Source organism: Chelon labrosus, assembly GCF_963514085.1.
Source record: "Chelon labrosus genome assembly, chromosome: 8".
In the NCBI taxonomy this organism is placed as follows: Eukaryota; Metazoa; Chordata; class Actinopteri; order Mugiliformes; family Mugilidae; genus Chelon; species Chelon labrosus.
In genome coordinates, this window is record NC_140358.1 from 5,518,870 (window position 1) to 5,539,727 (window position 20,858).

Sequence of the window (20,858 nt, forward strand, 5' to 3'; positions counted from 1 at the left end):
GAGCAACATGATTTGGGAGAGGCCAGCTCAATGTGATGTTCTTCCCTTCCAACTAATAGCAGCTCTTAGGAGGGAGAATTAATACGGACTACTGCTACTTGCTAGTATGAAGAGTTATTTCCTGTCACGCAGTCTCAGAACGTATGTACCAGTTGTTGTTGTCTTAACAGTGCATTCCAGTGCAACTTTTTGGTCCAGAAACAGCAGACACCAGTTGACGTCACTGGTGGCCTTGATTGCTGGTAATTCTTTGATGTCGTGGGGTGACAGAAATGCAAAAATAGTAACTAACAATGATCTTCAATGATCGTGAACATTTGACTAGAGCATTTGCACAACTGATGCTGCACTGTTTTTGCAAGTATGTGAGCTTAACACTGTTAAAGTTAAAAACTAAAAACATAATGAATTGGAGGTGTCCTATAACTAATACAAAATGCATTCATCACCCAAGGGTGCAGTTTGATACAGGCTGCTTTGGAAACAACAAACAATTAAGCAATGGATTTATGTACTCATAAAACAAAAATTAAAGCTAAGAATAAAATTCAGTTCGAAGGTGGAGTTGAAATGACACATGATACACTAACACACCATAAACTGGATTCATGTTTTATTGATTTATCTGGAGAGTCTCTCGTAGGGAAAATTTACAGAAGATTGTTTGCACATCCTTCTGTGACAGGCTGGCAACAGCAACCTAAAACTGGTCTGATGCAGTGACTTCCACCCAAATTATATCTCAGCTATTTACAGCCAGCAACATCTGACAAATTACTCACCATAATATGTTGGGATTCTGTCAGACTAATGTTTAAGCCTACTTTCAGTATTCTCATATATTTGCAATATTGCTGCTGTAGAGCTCTTGAGGAATTGAGGAGACACAGGGAAGCTGAAATAAATTTAATCAACCTCAGATACTGTAAATGCTCAGCTGTAGTCACGCTTAAATCACAACACATGTCTGTCACTCATGTTGGGTGGCAAAATAGCTGCGGTTGGATTACAGAGAAGCATGGGCGCATCGGATAAGGTACAGCTGTTTCATATGCCCTCACATTACACCCCAGTGCCCACAAAGACACGCTTTTTATCTTTTGTAGCCATCAGGTCCTCATAGTGTACCTTGTTTTCCATCTGCCTGCCTTCTCGCTCTCTTACCCACCTTTTTTATTGTGATCAAATTTAATCCATTTCTCACGCTGGGTCTACCCATGCTCAACAGCTACACACTACCTCTAGGCGCTTTGGTAGAACGTGTTCAGAGAATGTTATATGTAATTTCTTCAGCAAAATACGGCTACACAGTACAAGAATATATAAAGTTTTTTCTCTCTTTACCTTCCTCCTTCCTGTCATCCTCTCCTTTCTTTTCTCCCTCGTAAAACACTTCCATGCTTCATGCTTCCCTACCCACAATGCAGTGCAAGATGGCCGTTTGTTTGAATTATGACTACAGCGCCTCAGAGGGAGGTGAGAACATTGTGTCGTCTGCGTGCACTCACACACACGCACGCACACCCACACATCAGCGCCGTTGTGTGTCTGTGTCATTGCAGGTGTTTGCCTTCAGTTGATTTTATGTTTCCCCCAATCCCAACAATGAAAAGTCGGAGCCAGAAAATATACAAAAGCGGTTCCTTTTGAGGTCAGGACGGCATTGTACACTGAAAGAATGCAATGTAAGGAGTTGCAGGGAAGAAGGATGTAGACATGATGTCCACCTTTCTAAACAGGTTTAATTGGATTCCCATCCTTCTTTGCGTAACACCAGTCCCCCTTCACACATCGTTAAATGGCAGGATGTGACTGAAAAGGCCAGGATCACCAGAGATGGGGAGGAGGAAATATCAGTAGCATTGTCTGAATTGTAACTTTGTTACTCAGCAAGATAGTTGCGTTTTTTTGTTGCGTTGATTTAAAATGTGCTTAAATAAACATTTTCAGAATACACAACCTTCAAAGTTTATATAGAGGCAGACTGTAATTAGATTTTAGATTTTTTTTTTTTTTAGATACATTTGATAAGTATATTTCCAATTCCCTCACTGTTTATTTTCCTAACATGGCTTTGCTAACATGGTTATGAAGATTATACATGTCAAGCAAATGTACATTTATATTTAGTTTGTCCCATTCGATATGAAAAGTAACTTGGATGGAAAGCCATTTAGTGTCCTTCACTGCAATATGGACTCATGATTATGTGAAAAATGTGACATTGCTTCCTGTACCCTTGAACATCACTAAAACCAGACCCGGCATTTGCAACTCAAAGCCTACCCTGTTTTGTTCAAATTATAATTTACTGCATTGACTAAATGCAAATATCAGATTGCTTTAAAGATGTCAAAATACGTTCATTTAGTGGCCATTAGAGAAGTTAGGTCCATATATGACGTATATGTTTTTCGAGGAAAAGTTTCAAAGATGGGGGTGGTATAAAATTGCGCACATTAACTGGGAATATTGGCAGTCTGCGGCTGTTTTTTAGGCTAATGAAAAGGAAAGAGTTGCCATGACTTCCAAAGGCTTATTTATGCTCTGCAAGTGTCTAATTTGGTTTGCTTGATAGTCAAAAATGACAAAGTGAGGGTTTTTGTTGAAGAGTTCTTAGTGGCATCACTTACAAATTTGAGCAGTTATAAAGCAGAAGTGGTGACTAAATGAGTTTAGCTGTCAGTCAGTTATTTCTTTATTTGGTAAAATGTAAGAGAGGGTGATTAAATCTCAGCAAAAAAACAAACAAACAAAAAAACAACAACAACAAAAAACATACATATTTCACTTTAGACAAATAACCCAAATGACTGTAACTGTATTAATCAGCAATTTTACTTTACTCAAGCATCTCTGATGTCATTCACTTAAAATGGCTTGACCAGAGTATACAAATGATCAGTCAGGTCTTGTAATATTGCTCAAAAAAATAAATAACACAGAATCCTTATTTATGAATTTTTTTTTCTGACATTTCTTTGTCACCAAACTTTTTCTTTATCAGCAAAGGAGTTTTGCATCAAGACTTATTTATTTATTTATTTATTATTATTTTACTGAAGTAAGTGCATTCATTTTCAGTTGTGATGAAACATTATTCATTGATAAGCAGTGAATGGAAACCCAGTTACAGTGCACCCTTCTTCTGTCTTTCATTAATTACTCAGTTAGTAGGGGTTGCTCACTGATGGATTCATGCAGTGGTAGCACTTTGTGTGTGTGTGTGTGTGTGTGTGTGTGTGTGTGCTTCCCCCGGCTCCAGATGGTAGCAGAGGGAAGCTTTGAATCAGTCTGCCAATAGGCCTTATGATAGACATGATTAAACACACTAACTAATTACATGGAAGGAAATTAAATTTTGGACCCCCGTTCCATCCCCCGTCACAAACATCCATGATCGGAACTCACAATAGAACACACGCCGACTATGAATGCAACACGTCAGTACAAAGGCTCACGCAGACACACAAAGTCGCCCTCATCCCGGATTGATACCAATCATGTCACCACTAATCAGGGTGCTTGGTGAACAAAGCTGTCAGAGGAATCCAATCATATCACAGATGATGAAATCGTTTACCGTGGATGAAGATGGAAGATGAAGAGCATGGCTACCAATATGAATCCAGTAGTTAGTCTCAATCCTGAGAAAATTGCAGATGTGAGGATTCTTGAGGATAGTGATTATATTTTCTAAAAGTGATCAGAGAACCAGCCTGTAGAGATACATACAGTTGAGAAGCTGAAGATATTTCAGAATTTGTCAGAGTTCTTGTTAGCTCCTCAAAGTGGTGGGATTCCCTCAGCCTCACATCAAGAAGTCACCGATGACGTGTTAGACGCTGATTACATCGACACGGACTCTATATAAAATAAATTTAGGAATAAAATGATCTGATAAGACATTTGTGTTTGCATGCACCAATACATCAATCAGAACAGATTTTTTTTTTTTTCTGCCCACTCTGTAGCATTAAATCTGCAAAAGAAAGAGTTCTTTCTCCGCTTTTACTGACAGTGAATTCATCCAATAGACAAAAATTACCACAACAGACCAAGATAAACCCACATTTTCAACAGTGCTGTCCACATTCATTTCTGTTTCGTTCATCTTTTCAAACACTAGTTTCAACAGCTTGTTGTTTTGCTACCGCCATGTTTCTTTCCCTCCACCACCTGATGGTTACCCCACTTGGGGCAGACATGTGCAGAAAGAAAAACAATTGGATCAAGCGTTTGCAGGGTTATTAGCCACTAATATTTTATTTTTGAAAGTGTTATCTAACACTTCCCTTCTCAGTCTGATGGGAAATTTCCTCCAATTTGTCCAGTCTGCTCCGAGTGAGGTGATTACTTGAGGTTTTTGTAGTCTTTTTCTTTTAATGGAGTACATATTGTGCAACTGAGGGACATTTGAATCGAATGACCAGAGATGCTTAGGTCTTCAGTACTTTAATACAACAACCTGCTGTCACTAAACAACTAAATATGTAGTTTGTCAGTGCCTTGCAAAACCATTTTGAAAATGAAACATTTGTGGTTTCTGTTTTCAGCAACCAATACTACTTATTATGGTAAGCTCATGGTCATGGTTAATGGTTTGGGATGCAGTAACAATGTCAAACTGCTTCCACCTTTGCTACTTCAAGTGGGCAGTCATGAATTCCTTTGTCACAACTAATCAGTAAAATGTAAACGTGGATCATTTTATGCTTCTGAACAGATGAACAATGCTGCTGTCCATGACCAAGGCTCATAGCTGTGATATAAACAATAGAAACACTTATTAAAATTGCGTGGTATGTTGTTATATAGAGTCATGCCATTGTCATGAGCCATTATCTTTATGAATAGAATGACAAAACTCAGTGACTCAGTGAACCCTTGTCCTCTAGAATCACACAGCTCTATACTTAATATTCTAGGACATAAAAAAGAATAGTACTGCAAACAGAAAGGGTTTTGTTAGTACAGTCAACTTTCTCCATATGGCAGATCAGGCTCTGTGCCAGTTTCCTTCACGAAATAATATACACATGCCTTTTAATTACATAAAACTCAAACATGGCACCACCATATGTTGGCAATCCCCAGACCAACTATATTTCATACCCCATTCATTTAACAGATGCTCACACTCACAACTCTTCCAACAAGTAGGAAAACAGTAGGAAAACAAACTTAAGATAATGTGTAACAATATCACACCAATTCATCAGCCACAATATTAAAACCACTGACAAGGAGAAGTAAATAACATTGACCATCTTGTGACAATACAATGTCCCGCTGGGAAACTGTTGGACCTGGCATTTGTGTGGATGTTACTTAGACGTGTACCATCCACCTAGATCACCCCATAGCGATGACACTCCTTGATGGCAGCAGCCACCCCCAGCAGGATGCAGCCTGACACAGACACACACAAAAAGGAACAACTCAAAAAAACATGAGGGCCCATGTCCATTCTCCGATGAGTCACAACAGTTTTGGAGGCACAAGGGAGGCCGGCACAATAGGTCATAATGTTATGGCTGATCGGTGTACATAAGGCCATTCTTCTACATATTTGTTGTATTGCTTTACAAGTCGTGCTAAATAAATGAACTGTCATATAATGAGGCAAACAACTTCTCTTTAAATCACCAGTTAAATACAGCATTGCATCAAAATAGTTCTAAACATCTCATCAGTTGGGACTGGCTGGTATCACATGTATTGTATTTGTTCTTAAAGTGTCAGCATGAATCAAGGGGTAAAGCACTGGCATGGCAACCAGGTACTTGGACATACTTCACAGAATTTGATTTACTGTGGAAAACTGCCATAGTGATTACAAAGTATAGACAACAAATTCTGTTGTTTGTGGAGGACCCATTCTTTTGATTTCCTCATTTTCCAGAACATGTGTTGTTTCGAGGTGAAAATATTTCTCATAATACCACCCCTTGTAAACATTCTTGTCCAACATAAGTTCCAGATCACCATTTCGTGCGCCTCTGACTTTTTTAAACATAAACCATGTCTATGAAATGGAAGCTGCACTAAGGGAAGTTGTTTGTTTATATGAACACCTCTGTCACCGGCCGGATGACTTTGGATAGTTGAAAATAATTACAGCATGTTGCCAGCCAAACCTGGACCATGGCCATTACATACTCTCTTGAGTCCAAACCGAATCTTTGGCAACCACTAGTGGCTGGTCAATATCGGGAAGAAATACATGAGAAAGCTTCTTTGCTTTGCCGTGCAGAGAACAATTTTCTATGAGTACAAAGATCAAAAAATGAAAATTACAATGTGCTCTGTATGGTAGCTTTTCTTTCTGTAAATATTATTTTTATATTTGGTTTGCAACCTTTTATGGTAGAGCTATGAGCCTGGAGTCACGCCACTTGGGCCTTTCTTTGGCCAGCTGCCTGTTGAAATGCAGACAGATACTGTGGTGTACTGGTGGTAAATATACTTTTCAGACACTCTGAGGACTTACATGTCTCTGAGATTCTCTTCACAGGACCACACGGTGACCATACATATATAAAATCAAACAAAATATGCTGTCCCCGAAGCTCTGATGTAATTTCTGTTGCCCTGCAGAGAAAACCTAGATTCTGTTTTGGGAAGCACTTTCCTTAGGGTTAAAAGCTGACATGACTGATATAACAGGTGCTGCAGTGTGCCAAGCAGACACCGAGGCTCTGTAGAGAAGGAAAAAAAGTGATTTAAAAGGCTGATAAAAGAAAACAGGACGAAGAAATGGATTAGTGATGGATGGATGGGGTGTGAGAAGAGAAAAGGTGAAAGGGAATCAAAGATGAGAAGAAAGGAGAGGACATTAGAGAGAGAAAAATGGATTATGAATGGAGAGTGTGAGAACTTGAAAAGGGGAGAAGATGAATGTTCAAGAACAGGAAAAGGAAAAGAAATAAGTAAAAAAAAAGGGGGATTAGCAATGGAGGGGCTTGTGAAAGAGAGATGAGATGAGCAAGGGGACAAGGAGGGGAAGATTAGGATGGACTGATATGCTTTTATGTTCTAGTGTCTGGAGAGCAGACAGTAAAAAAAAAAAAAAAAGAAAGAACTGTGATTAGGTTTCTGTCAGTTTGTGTTTGTTAAAGCATTTTCCTGCTTCTTTTATGCGTGTCCACCTGTGTGTGTGTGTGTGTGTTTCTGTAACAGGCTAAATGCCACTCATCCGTCCCGGTTGAGTTAAAAACAAGAGCAAAACAAGGAGACGCTTCTAAATGTCTGCCCTTTGAAATCTTTTCGTCTGCAATCCATCCATCTGCTCTGCTGCAGAAGAAGAAGAAGAAGAAGAAGAGTGGGGTAGAAGGGACAGAAGGATGCATGGATCAGAGAAATGGATGGAAGGAGGGAGGAGCGGAGGTTTCAGGGTTGTTGGGTTCGTGGATGGAGGGCTGGATGGTGGTGGGGAGGAGGGCGGAATACCTAGAGCTGAGCAAATTAAAGTAAAAGCAAAGGATGGATGACGGTGGGGTACAGGGTGCATCTGGGACTCCGGCGGACAAGTCGTTGAGCAAGCCAGGGAGGAGGGGGAGTGTGAGAGAGGGAAAGAGAAGAAGAGTGGAGAGGGAATGAGAGAGAGGAAGGAAGGAGAATGGGAACGAGAGGCAGAGTCGTGACTGTAGGTTGATTTACGGAGGCTTTCCTTTTAATGAAATTGTTTCAGTGACAGAGCCGGTAAAAGGCCCTTAATGGATTGGCTGGCCTAATGTAATGAAATTACTCCCTCTTTCACTACAGAGAGAGGAAAAAAAGAATAAAAGAGGACATGGGGAGGAGGGAAAGGAGGAGGAGAGGAGAGGAGAAATGCAATTAATATTTACAGAACAGACAAGCAGGGTGGGCTTTAGTAGCAATGGCTCGCTCGCTCTCTTCTGCACTGTGTCTACCTCTCTCTTCCCTCTCTCTCCCGGTGGCCAGTGTGCGCTGGGCGTGCGGCAAGGGAGGGAGGTGATAGGCTGACGCCAAGCAGGCCACTTCAGCGCACCGGTCTCCTCTCTCATGCTTTCCTTTTCCTCTCCTCTCCTCCTCAGAGCTGGCCATATCAGCGCTGAGGTGAGAGACTTAACCTTATAGCTTGTGTGCTATCATCTGGACTAGGTATCCCTAGAGTGTGTGTGACTGAGTGTGTGTGTCTGGGAGAGAGAGTTAAAACCGGTGTCTCCCACCTGCTACCTTAAACCCACTACTGGGGTATCACCTTACACACACACGCATGCACACACACTCATTCACGCAGCCCGTCTTTTGTTAGTCCCTCCCCCAGCTGAGCGGACCTTGCAGACTTGCGCCTGACTCTCTCCCATCTCTCTCTCATCTGTGTGTGTGTGTGTCTGTGTGTGTTTGTGTGCGCGGTGCAGGCAACTGGACAGCAACCACATCAGCTGCATCGAAGATGGAGCTTTCCGAGCGCTGCGCGATCTGGAGATTCTGTAAGTAGAGAAAAACCCTGGTCCTCAGTCTCTCTCCTCCTCCTCTGCCTCCTCCTCTCATCAGTTACCTCTTCTCCTCTCTCCCCCTCTTCATGTGTTGTCTGCGAAACAGAGGGTCTGTCCTGCGCTCTCCTCCTCTCACTGGAGCTTTGTTTTCTGTCTTATCCTGTCTCTTCGTCCTTTCATGCTTCTCTTTAATGTAAGAATTTACATTTTCCTCTCCTCTCCTCTTACTTGTGTTTCACATTTCATTCTTTTCCCTTCATCTACTTTTCTGTTTCAGCTCTTTATCAGCTGTCTCCTTATAAATGTGTTACATGTCTTCAGTGTGAGAAAAGCTTTAACTTAAGTTTCTTTGTATGTTCCTGTGCGTGAATCTGTAGTGACATGTGTGTGTGCTGAGGTGCATCCAAGTACTTGTGTGCGTTGCTTGCGCGGATGAAGTGCAGCGTACCTGTGCACTCGCCAGCAAGCGTTGAGGTTACGATTTACTGAGACACACAAACACACACACACACACACACACAATCTACCACCTGCTGTGGTTTGCATTTTCTTCGCACCATGTGTGTTAGCGCATGTGGGTGATCCCCTCTGCATACGGGGATACGTTAATGTTCTTGCATGTTTGCGTCCAGCTGTGTGAAGAATTGTGTGCTTGTGTGTGTGTGTGTGTGTGTGTGTGTGTGTGTGTGTGTGTGTGTGTGTGTGTGTGTGTGTGTGTGTGTGTGTGTGTGAAGAGATTGTGTGCATCTGATCTGTCCACATTTCTTGAGCTGCTCATTTGTCACTATGCTCAGATGTGTGACTGGCGACTGTGCAGTGCAAGCTGTGTTCGGAAAGGTGTTTATTTTTTCCTTACAAGTGTGTGTACGTTACGTGCTTATCATTGAGCATGGATATGTGTGTACATAATGTGATTTTCTCCAACACAGAAACAGATGTGCTCAGTTTTGTGTTGTGCACGTTGAACTGAACTGCTAATATACTTTGCCCAACATTATATAACATTGTGTCTGCCAAAAAACAGAATGTCAAGGTTGTGGTGTCAGGTCCCAATTTTGACAAAATTTCCCAAAAAAGCTCAGTTGGAAAGAAGTTAAGAAAAAAAACAAGGAGATTAATTCTTCTGTTGGCACAAGCATTGGTAAGGTCTGCAGTGTTGCTGGCAGTGGACATATATTCTGCTGTATGGTGCTGAGAAATCAAATGACTAGTAGTAGTGTTTGTGAATATGTTTAATGGAAGATTAAAGAGAGCAAAGAACCATTTAGTGAGGCAAAAGAACAAAAAGGAGGAAAGAAAATGAAGAAAAACTGAAAATGAGAAGGAAGATAGTGCTGTCCCAACCTGGCTAGATACTGTGGTACAGTGGTGCAATGATACAGTTCTGAAGTTGAAATTTTTAGCAGAAGCCCAAAGTTGTTGGTTGTCATGGTTTTAAACACATTGTGACAATAATCGGATCCTTTATTCATCAGTTAGGCAGCTCAAATGAATAGAACCCTAATTGGCTGCTTCTGGAGGAAATATGTTTCATTATCACATAAAAGCTTACTGTATCACGCAGCATTTTGGGAGACAGCATTTAAACCAGAGTCTATTACATAAAGCCTGCAAATACATGACAGAAACCAGAACGGTGATTGAATGAAAAATCCATCCAGGAATCTATTGGGTACATGTGTTTTCACAAAAGTGTCAACTGCAAATGTGTAACTGAAACCACCAATTCCACTTTTCTCTGCAACGTAAGATTTTTATTATTCTTGAAATTATATAAGAATGATGGTATCAGGGATTAGAAGAACATTTTCCTCACGGTTACCCAGTTCAAAACATTTGTGATGGAAATGCTCAGTGAGATTCCCAGCAGTGTCAGGGACGTCTTGATTAGTATCCTGCTGTAGTAGGTGCGATTGTTCTTGGTGCAGTCTGGTGCTGCCTAATGTGTTCCCATGAATGATTAAAGAGACCAGAGGATACAGTGGTAAATGGTTCAATACACCGTATGGCGGCATATACTGTAGACCTCATCTAGAACAAAATCAAATCTTATTAGCAATGAAATAAAGGCACAAGTATTACATTTGAAATGCTGTGCTTCAAGTCAGTATTGTAGATTTTCATTTAAAATGTCCTTATTCTCCTTTCGTCATCGTGTTTCACTTCCTTTTCGCTAAGTTTCCGTTCTTGATTCGCAGGCATCACTTTTTGCTCAGCGCACAATGAAAGTGATAGGGGCAGATAGAGGGGGGGATCGGCAGTGCGAGATACAACATATTAGCAATTCATAAGACTCTGACAGCTGAGTGCTCGGCAGGATTTACAATTCACTGTAAATACGTAGCCGTTCCCATTCACAGCAGACAGCATGACAGCACACAGTATATTCACTGAATGTGACGTTTTAATAAAGGCAGGTGTGTGTGTGTGTGTGTGTATATGTGTGTGCGTGCGCACGCGCTTGACAGTCTTTGTGCACGTGTGCAAAGGGCATGAATGACAGTAAGCAATTCTGCCGCTGGACTGATCTTCATTTCAGCGTCTTAACACACACACACAGATGTATTTGCACATATTCATACACACACACAAACACAGACGCAGCCCCATCTGTTCAGCTCTTGGGGTTGAATTCGTGACCGTAGTACGAAATGGGATGATAGAGATAACAGTGATTGGAGGTCATGTGACTGCACCATCAGGTAGGTGTGTGTGTATTCATGTGTGTCCACTTTTGTGTGTGTGCCTGCATGTCTGTGTGAGTGTCCTCGTGTACAGGGTTTCCATCTTTGTGAGGACCAGTTTAAGACCTTAACGGCGGGGACATTTTTAGCGAACCTCTTTTAAGGGTTAAGACGTTTTTTTAAGCTACAATTATTAGGTTTAGATTAAGTATTGAGTTAGTGTTGTAATAATTGATTGATTAATCCATTAGTCAATCACGATTTAGGCCTCTCATCAAGCAATGATGTTGAAATATTTGCTTGTTCCAGCCTGAGGATTTGCTTTAGGTCAAGCCATTTGTAAATGTCGCTTTATTCAGTGGGAGATTGTAACTAGTATTTATATATATATATATATGTTTGTTTTCGGCACATTAAAGATGATTAATCTGTTTAGGGAGAATACAAAAATTATAAAATTACCAACATAACACTAATAATAATAAATAAAAATATTGTTAAATGAAGCCGTAGTGGAACATCTGGAAACAGGGATGTAATTGTGTATCTTGTTAAAGTGGGACCTCACATATATGTTTGTGTTCACTGGTTGGATATGCATGTGTCAGCAAGTGTCCTTGGTTCTGTGTCTGTGTCTTTGTGTTTCTATGTTTGTATTTGCATTTGAATATGCATATATGTATGTATACATTGCTATAAATCAGAAATTGCAAAAGCGTTGTATGGCTGCAGCCAAATGAATATGTATTGCGTGCGTGTGTGCGTCATGTTAATTGAAAGAAGAGCAGCTCTCCGCGTGCCGCTAATGAATCTCCACTTTAATTAATCTAGTCATTTTTAATTAGCCAATGTTTCTTGGTAGACTAGGCTTTATCTGAGCTTAATATGTTTCACAGGAGCAGCGTTGATGAGTCTAAGCTGAATATTGGGGCGTCTGGCTCATTTTAAAAATGCTAAATCGATTTTACTTTGGTGTTTTCATTAATCTCATTATAATTGTTCTCCGGAAATTAAGGGGTGGCATATTAAATCAGACAACATGTTAAAATTATGAGGCATTTGAAAGGATTATATTTTGAACCACCATAAAAGGAAAAAGTTGTGCATTCGTTTAGCACTAAAAGCCATAATTATTAATCCTTTGTGGACAAAAACGGTTATTTATTGCGAATTTTAAAACTGAAAAAGGGGAAATACTGCAGTTTCATGAGATCGATAGAAAATGAAATACCGCTTTTTTTGTCATTTTGATTACATGACGGCACTTTGTACGTACACATCCCAAAGTGCCATGGAGCAAAATAAAACCCATACTTTACTAGTCCAGAAAGTAAAACATCTGAAAGTATTCTCAGTAACGGGTGCTTGTCAAAGAACTAACTTTTGCCCTCTAGGAAATGAAGCATATCCAAGAAGTTTTGGGAAAGCGTTTTTGAATTTCTCTTGTCTGGTTTTGAAGAAGAGTTTAGTTTCCTGAAGAGGTTTAGAAAGAAGAAAGAGGGATATGACTCAAGATACTTTTACATTCACCATTTCCTCTGATACTCTTTCCCTTTACTCGTATGTCCTTAGATAGTCTCTTTCTTTCTCGCTTCTTCCTCTCTCTTTCATGGCTGCCAGGATGAAAGTGGAGGATTGGTGCTGTAAGAGCAAGGCAGTGTGGGGCTATGATTTATTTAGACCCCAAAAGAAGTGGGGTTACTATCCTATCCTTTTTTCGGCCAGGAGAGGCAAACGAGAAGAGAGATTTGGGTGGGGGTGAGGGTAGGCGTTCGCAAAATGGAAAAGGGCACAAGGAGGAATTTAAGGGGAGAGAAAGGAAGGCATACGTTGTATTGGTGTTGTAAAAGCCAGCCAGTTTCCTGTACATAATTTATTTATTCACAGTCGGACCTGAGGAGACAGGGAGGGAGAAACCAGGCAATGCTGAGGGAGAGATAGAGAGATGCAGAAATGTGGAGGCAGTAAGAGGCAGATGATGAAGAGATGTATGTGGAGAGAAGGGACCTATAAAAGGCAGGGAAAGAGAGAAAGAAAGAAAGAAAGAACCAGCAAAAGGATAGACATCTGAGTAATATGTATACACACTCTAAAGCAGATAAAGGACAAATACAAACAAGAATAGACAAAAACTTCCCTCTTTCCTGTGGCTAGAAAACAAGAGAAGAAGAAAGGGATTCAGGACACAAAGGTATAAAAGACATCAGAGAGTAAAAGGGAGATGAAATGGGAGGCAGAAAAGAAGGAAGAAACACTGATGTGACATTAGCGGGTAAAAAAAAGGGAAAGAACTGTGATAGAAAATAGATTGAAAGGATCAGAGTGAGGAGAGCAGGGAGGCATTAATTATTGATGGAACAAATGTCTGACTGACTGACTCAATTTGGCCCTTTGTTGTTTCCAGACCACCAAGGCTGTCAGATAGACTCAGTACAGCATTTTTCAAAGTAAGGATGGAGACCCCATCTCGTTTACTCATGTGTTGGTTTTCAGGTTGTTTTAACAGCCTACACTAAAAAGTTGTTTATTTTATTTTTTAGATTGGAAGTTAAATAGTTTTTATTCAATAATTGGTATTATAAATTCAAGTCATCTAGAGGACAAGGGAACAAACTGAATCTTAAAAACGAATGGAATTTTTTAATAACTAGGTATCTGGATATCACTATCTGCCTTCCCGGAAGAAGAGCATCAATCATAAAATCACATACTGTTTGAATTTCAACCTGCATGTGGCCAGTCATAAACTGCTGTCTTAGTTCTTTATTGCCACGGACTTCGGTTCAGCTTGACCTCTTCTGCGGGTCATCTTGGCGTTCTTGTTAATATCCGTGCAGTCATTTTCCAGTGCCAAGTAATGGAGACGGACTCCAATACTGCCATGGTGAAAAATTAAAGAGGGAAATTAACGCGCTCAGGTGATTTTAGGTAAGCTTTCCCTGCCTGAAAATTAGAGGAGAGAGTCTTTTGGCGGCGACGCTGAAAGTCAATTTCAGAAATTAACTTTTTGTCTTGTCTGCCAAGGCCTGTATACTAACACAACACTGCCTGAGAGAAGTATCTTTTCATGACCGAAATAATGACGGCTGTAAGGGCAGTCACGAGCAAAGGCCGAGGCAACAAAGCTGCGCTTGAATTAACAGGTTTATTTACAAAACAAGCAAAGTAGATGAGATGTGGCTGTCAGTGAGGTCAGTGGTTGAGTGGATGTTGTTGGAGAATATTATTGCGAACCCAAACAAAGCACATGATGAGCGTGTCTGAGAAGCCTGAAGAAGAAATTTGCTCATTGCTTTGTAGCTGACTGTTGGTCGCTAGTGGCAATTCAGCCTCTGGTTGCATGGGTAACCTTCTCGTATGTTGCTGAGCGAAACTAAAATATAAAAATATAGCTAGTGTATGGATGGAGCCAGCTCTTCTTCTATTTGAAGACCAATTCAACACAGTTTAATCTACATTTCCCTTATGCTTCAAGACCAAAATCATGGATGTTGTTTCCCTGCGGTAAATGTACAAGGGACTCTGGAACTCCGTTGTTTGTCCCCTCAATCGCATTGCTTCAGAGTAGTTTAGCGTGGTACCCACCCACTCCACACTGCATTGCTACAAGCCGCTGAATTTCATTAAAAATTAATTGTCTTTTGTTGCCACATTGCTGCTAGTTGCTTCTTATGTCTGCACTCCTTAAGGTGACAGCTTGAATAGCTTCTTGGCTCATTGGTCCAGGTGTCCCTAGTCAGCTCAAGTGGAAGACTTTCCACACACACCTCTAGGAGACACAGCACAGTTAAACACGTCAGATGGTCGTCACAATAATTTTCACTAACTATGAACAATTATGTCTACATTTTGCTTGAAAACAAAAAGTGACAGTTCTTTTGAGGGACGTAGGAGCGGGTAGGCAGGGACAAACTTTCTGTTGATTTAAACTGTTCATCTCAGGTGTGTGCAACACAACAGGATCCAAGATAGTGAATACTTCATGAAGCGCCATTGGCAGAAAACTGTTTCAGACATTTGGCATTTACCATGCCGGTTGCCGGTTTCAAACTACCCTGTGTAATTCAGAGTAACACACTGGGCAGGAAAATGAAGAAAACACTTTTCGTGCAGTATCTCTTAACATCAAGCATCAAGAATGCCCTTTAGCAGGGTGTCAGCTCTGCTGGGAGATCCAGCTGAAAGGTATGAATGATCAGCCCAGAATCTCTAAGACAGTGATAGATTCATATTGGAGGATTCTCCAGTGCACAATTTATGTGCTACTGTGGCTTTTTTTGTTAGAAGTGGAAAGTCAAGGAACGGAGATTGAGATGGTGAGTGAAGCACATTTGACTTTCATGGAGGAGATTGGAGTTTGTATCCCACCTCAGACCTAGAATTTAATACAATAAATGTTCTTCTTAGCTTATGCACTTCAGACAGTTATCATTCACACAATAGCACACGACCTTTGGCACATTTTGCCTACTATGGCAACGCATTTTAAGCTTTTTACATGTCATTGTATGGTATTCAGTGACACATGAGGTGGTTTGGGCTAAGGATGAGGTTATGCTGCAGTTCGTCAAGATTACACTACGTTATAAACGTGGGGAATAAAAAAAACAAAATACATACTGATAACACATAAGGTGCTTTGGATGTGTGAAGCTCTCCCAAGAAAGTGTTGCATTGATTATGTTGTATGAAAACAGCACTTGTTTAAGTTATTTCTACCATGGTTTGGCAGTGCACTTCTGAAGTGCCAAAACAAGTGTTCATTAAAGCTCAAAAACTTTGAAGAGACAACAGAGACAGATGAACACTTGGTTCTCTGTTCCTTAACTTGAACTCACAAACAGATTCCAAGCCAGGGTGGACTTATCAAATTTGTCATTAAACACCTATTAGAATGAATTAGTGCTGCACAATAAGTCTAAACAAGTCATTTTCCTAATGTGAGCGTAACTGGTGCATAACCGTCATCTTTACTGTGTTAACATGAAAAGTTTGATTTTAATGACGTGACTTTCATCTCCGTACAAGCTTTTGAAGGCTTCAGATGTTGTGAAGGTTCTTACACATATTTTACAACTTGGAACAAATTCCTCCTCTCATCATTGAAAACAACAAATAAAAAGATTCTCCGAGTGTGTGTTGCAAAGGTCGGACCTGTTCACAAGCTGCGTGTCCTGTCTTGACTTACAACTCACTAACAAAGCAGAGGATTTCCTACTCAAATCAAATCTTCATGTTTTCATAGTCAAAGTTGTGAAGTTTCCACAAACACATCAAAAGAAAGTTGAACTTCGATTTTCTTCAGCGCATGAGTGAGAGGAGAACCATGACCGTTAAATTCAACAAGCCCACGGTTGGCTTTTCTCCTAACACTTTGATTCCACCTATTTTGAAAGCCTTTCATGGTCAAAGCTGTTTGTGCTCAAAACTTGTAAGGCTAATAAACGCAGCAGAAGTGGAAATGTAATTATGTGATAAACACAGTCTTTATATTTGGCAGAGGACCTGCTCGATCCACTTAGTCAGTTTGATTCCCGCAGAATACCTCGTCTTTGCAATCGCGTCAGCGCAGATGGTAGACATTCCTCCTGTAGCGGCTAATGACTATATGTAACAGCGCGTGTGTGTGTTTTTACTCAGCAAGAGCTAATTTAATACTGAGTGCCAACATTGAATGCAGGCCAGCCTTCCTCCGCTGTACCTTGAAGTATTTCCATATACTATTCTATTCATTTGTATCAACGAGGAAATGCAAAAGAGCCTAAATATTTCTTTTTATTCCTGAAACATGAAGCTGTATTTTACTACCTTTGTACTTTGTCCATGTACATGACTGTTATTTTGAATGAAGATCTTGCAACTTAAATGGCTTAATTAACTACTGTGGAATAGTCACTGTTCCACTTGCGAACGCCAGCATGTGAACAGATTTTTGTAACCTTTAGCTTCCAATTACGCCGCTAGTCGACCAGCTAGCCATGAATTGTACTGTAGATCATAGTTTCTTGATTTATTATTCTGTATTCAGTTGTGTTTGTCTGCAGAAAGGTGCAGTTTGTAGATGTTTTGCATTCACAAGGACGAACCAATCATCGCTAATGCCCTGCAATGTCTCAGTCAATAATATATAATCTATTTTAAAGCACTTACCTCATCGCTAACGCCTGATTTTGAATTCCACTGTGTTTTAGCAAGTGTGTCTGCGTGTCTTTGAATGAGTTAATCCAGTTAGCACGTATGTCTGCCAGGCCACATCAGAATAAATGATGGGTCCCTGTGTGATGATGAATGGTAATTTAGATTTAACATAACTGGACTAACGAGCGCACTAATGACTCCAAAGCTAGCCTGGACAGCTCTCACTCGATGGGCTCACGCCTTGCATCCCAATGAGATGGGGAAAGGGCACCCACACACACATACACACCCCCCCCCACACACACACACACACAGAAACACATGCAGGGTGGAAAAATATGCAAGTGTCTTAATAAATGTATGCATACATAATCATGAATTCAAAAATGGTTCTGGCAGTGAAGCACACACACACGCGGCCACACACACAGTTTGACGTTCCATCTATCTGTGTGTGTTTGTGTGTGCACAAATGTGTACGCTTCCAAGGACTTTGTGAGTAGTACTGAGCGGCTGTGTCAGGCTAATATGAAGCTGATTAATTAATAATTATTCATCGGCCAGTTTTCAACCAGTTGAATTAGACGTGGTTTTTGTTCACTGATCTTTCAACTCAAGTTTTTTTTTTCAGCTGACAATGAAGATTAATGACAATAAATGATAAGTACTTGATCATTTTCAGATATAAATAGAATTAATCAGTTTCATTTTTCAAGAATGTCTTTATCTCAGTTAGAAAATGAATAGAGAGTGAATTTTTCAGTGAATAGTTTATCTCCACATCTAAACGAATTATGGTCTTTAAAGTGAGGAGAATGTGCTGTATGCCCGATGTTTCACTGCAAAGTCGCTGCACACTATTGCACTGTTGAACCTTCAAACTGTGCTTCCTCTCTAAAAGCTTTAGAACCAAGAAGTCCGCCATTAACTCTTTCCTGGGCCGCAAGCTTATACCCCTTTATCTCTGCGGAGATCACAGCTTGAGTTTAAGTTTCTTTCATTTCGTTGACTGGCATGCGTAAAAATGGGATGTGACTTTATTGTAGAGTCTTTACATTACCCTTATGGATTTCTGAAACCACTGGTTTCCACCCTTTGTGCGGAGACTCAATACCATCAGTAACATAAAAAGAATCTGATAATCTCTACCAGTTTGGCCCCTGAAAAAGCCAATATGTGTGAAAAAGCCAATATGTGTCCTTCAGCACGCAGCACCTATTGAAGTGTTGTGGAGAAAATCTCTTTCTTGCACATTTGCTGTAAGTTTGTTGGGTCATGTGCTTCAGTGAATACCAAGTGTTTGCACAAAGCACATAGGCCCTTTAACTATCATATATAAATATTTTTGCAAGTTAATATTAACACACTGATGCAAACAGCACTATGAAGAGTACTGGAGAGAACTGAAGAGTTACAGTATGTTACATATTATCCATGTACACAGCTTTGTACATCTAAAACAACTGTGCAGCAGAGAAAAAAAACACATATTTTGGATACTTCCAAACATAAAAGAGCAAATGCGCTGCAGATGGAACACATAAAAGAGAAGCTTTTGTGATGTTTAGAAAAATGGTGGAAGATCGTCTCAGTATGTCCACGTAGCCTCCTCGTTGATCCCCTCCTGCAGGGCGGCCTACCTTTCCGCTGATGCCGCACAAAAATGACAGGTCGGGCGAGGAAGGATTGAGCTTTAGAGAAAGAATGAGAAGCAGGTCAGATGTCATGGCAATGATGTCCACCGCATTGAAGTGAATTGAATTTTCAAGAAGCTGAAACTGTGACAGATAGAAACTCAGGGTGTGACAAAGAGAGATAGGTGGAGTGAGGAAAGGCAAGATGTTTAGGAAAAAAACAAAAAAAAAAACAAGAGAGGAAAAAATAGGGCGAGTTTGCTGTTACATGACATGGCCACGTGGCACATCACGCACACATACACAGAGTCGAAGGGTCTGAGAAGCACTCTAAAGAGCACTGGAACACCTGCATATTTTATGATCACTTTTCTCCACAAAGTACAGCTTTCTGGTCGAGTTTGTACCACTGGGAGAGAGTGAGAAATAGACGGGTGAAGTGAGTGTCTGTGTGTGTGCGCAGTAGAGGGATTTTGGCCAGCTAGCGACTGTCATAATTCATAAGGGGAGATGGACGGGGTTGCTCGGTGCACTGTAACTCCACAAGGTGACTTTCACTTTGGTTGTAGCTGTCTCTCTCTCTCTCAAACACACACTGATGCATTTTTTTTTTTTTTTTTAACATTTTTTTGTATTATTTTTTCTTACTTCCCTTTCCATTTTTGTCTGTCCTTTTCATCCCTCCTCCCCCTCTCATCTTATCCATGCTCACACTTCTTCTGTTCACTCACTCTTTGCTTATCCCTCTCACCGTTGTCTCATTCATCATTGTCGGATGTGATTCCAGGATATGTACAAAAATAACTTGCTTTGGTGTCTCCATCAACCAACATGAGTTTGATCAGATATTATCAATTCAAGGAAGTTCTGTGATTGCCATTCTTCTAGAGTGTTTTTACTGTTACATCAGGAGAGGAGAGGAGCAAGAAAACTAAAACTATGTGAATCCATCTAGCTTGTAAGCTGGTGGCAGTGAATTCGATTTCCATCCTCTGAGCTGTTGACTAGTCGGCCTCACCTTCCCTGGGCCTCCCTTACTCAATTGCCTTTTCTTTGTCAGATGCCAAACCCCGGCGTGGCTGAAGGTTTGGGAATACAGAATAAGTGGGAATCATTTGGAGAGCATTACTCATTAATGATGTTTCCAACAGCACTCTTATAAAGAAATCATCTTATATCCACACAAAGACCAAAGCCAAAATTACTTAACTGCCAAAAGACAATTACTAACAATGGGAGTACCCACCACCCTGGGTATCTAATATTTTAGTTCCACACTGACATGAAAAGGAAGCTTTTCTGGTACACTGAAATATGTTTAAAAAAATAAATAAAAGGTAGTTACAGAAAGATATATATTATATTAAAGTAAATCATTTTCTTTCATCTGATATAATCTTTTTTTTTACTATTCCTATCAAAAAATACACTTCTAAAACAATTTGAAAAGACGTATGTTTGTTCCATCAAGTCAATTTCATTTTTATATTTTATAATACTTGGATATCATACAAAGTATGCAATGTAATATCAATTAATAAAAGTTTAAACATTCCTTCACCAGTGTTTTTTACGGAGTGTTTCACTGTAGAAAAAAAACACAAGATGCAGTTTATGGCCATGCACTAGAATAATTCAACAGCCTAGATATAATACAAGTTTACTGTTAAGTGTCTGTTGTCTCCTGCTATTGTGAGGACAGAATGGGCTCCATCTTTTTGCCCTAATGGTATTTTAAGTATAGTGAATATCCTGGTTTTGTGTGTATTTCTGTGTGTGTGTGCACAGCTTTTCCCTTCAGTGTAATTTAAACTAAGAATGTGGCTAAATAGAGCAGTTGTTTGTGTGGCTCCACTGGTACAACTTTAAAAATTAAACAATTTAGTGGGCAAAGAAACTGGATGCGTTCTCGTGCATGTTTGCCTTACATGTGAGAA

At 40.2% G+C, this 20,858-nt stretch overlaps 1 protein-coding gene across 1 annotated transcript in view; it reads left to right on the forward strand.

Moving 5' to 3' along the window:
• The window catches only part of slit3 (slit homolog 3), a 220,386-nt gene that overhangs the window by 123,407 nt on the left and 76,121 nt on the right, over positions 1–20,858 (forward strand). Inside the window, exon 6 of the mRNA XM_084549682.1 lies at positions 8,388–8,459. Coding sequence (XP_084405808.1) covers positions 8,388–8,459 — 72 coding nt within the window. The remainder of the gene's footprint in view (positions 1–8,387; positions 8,460–20,858) is intronic.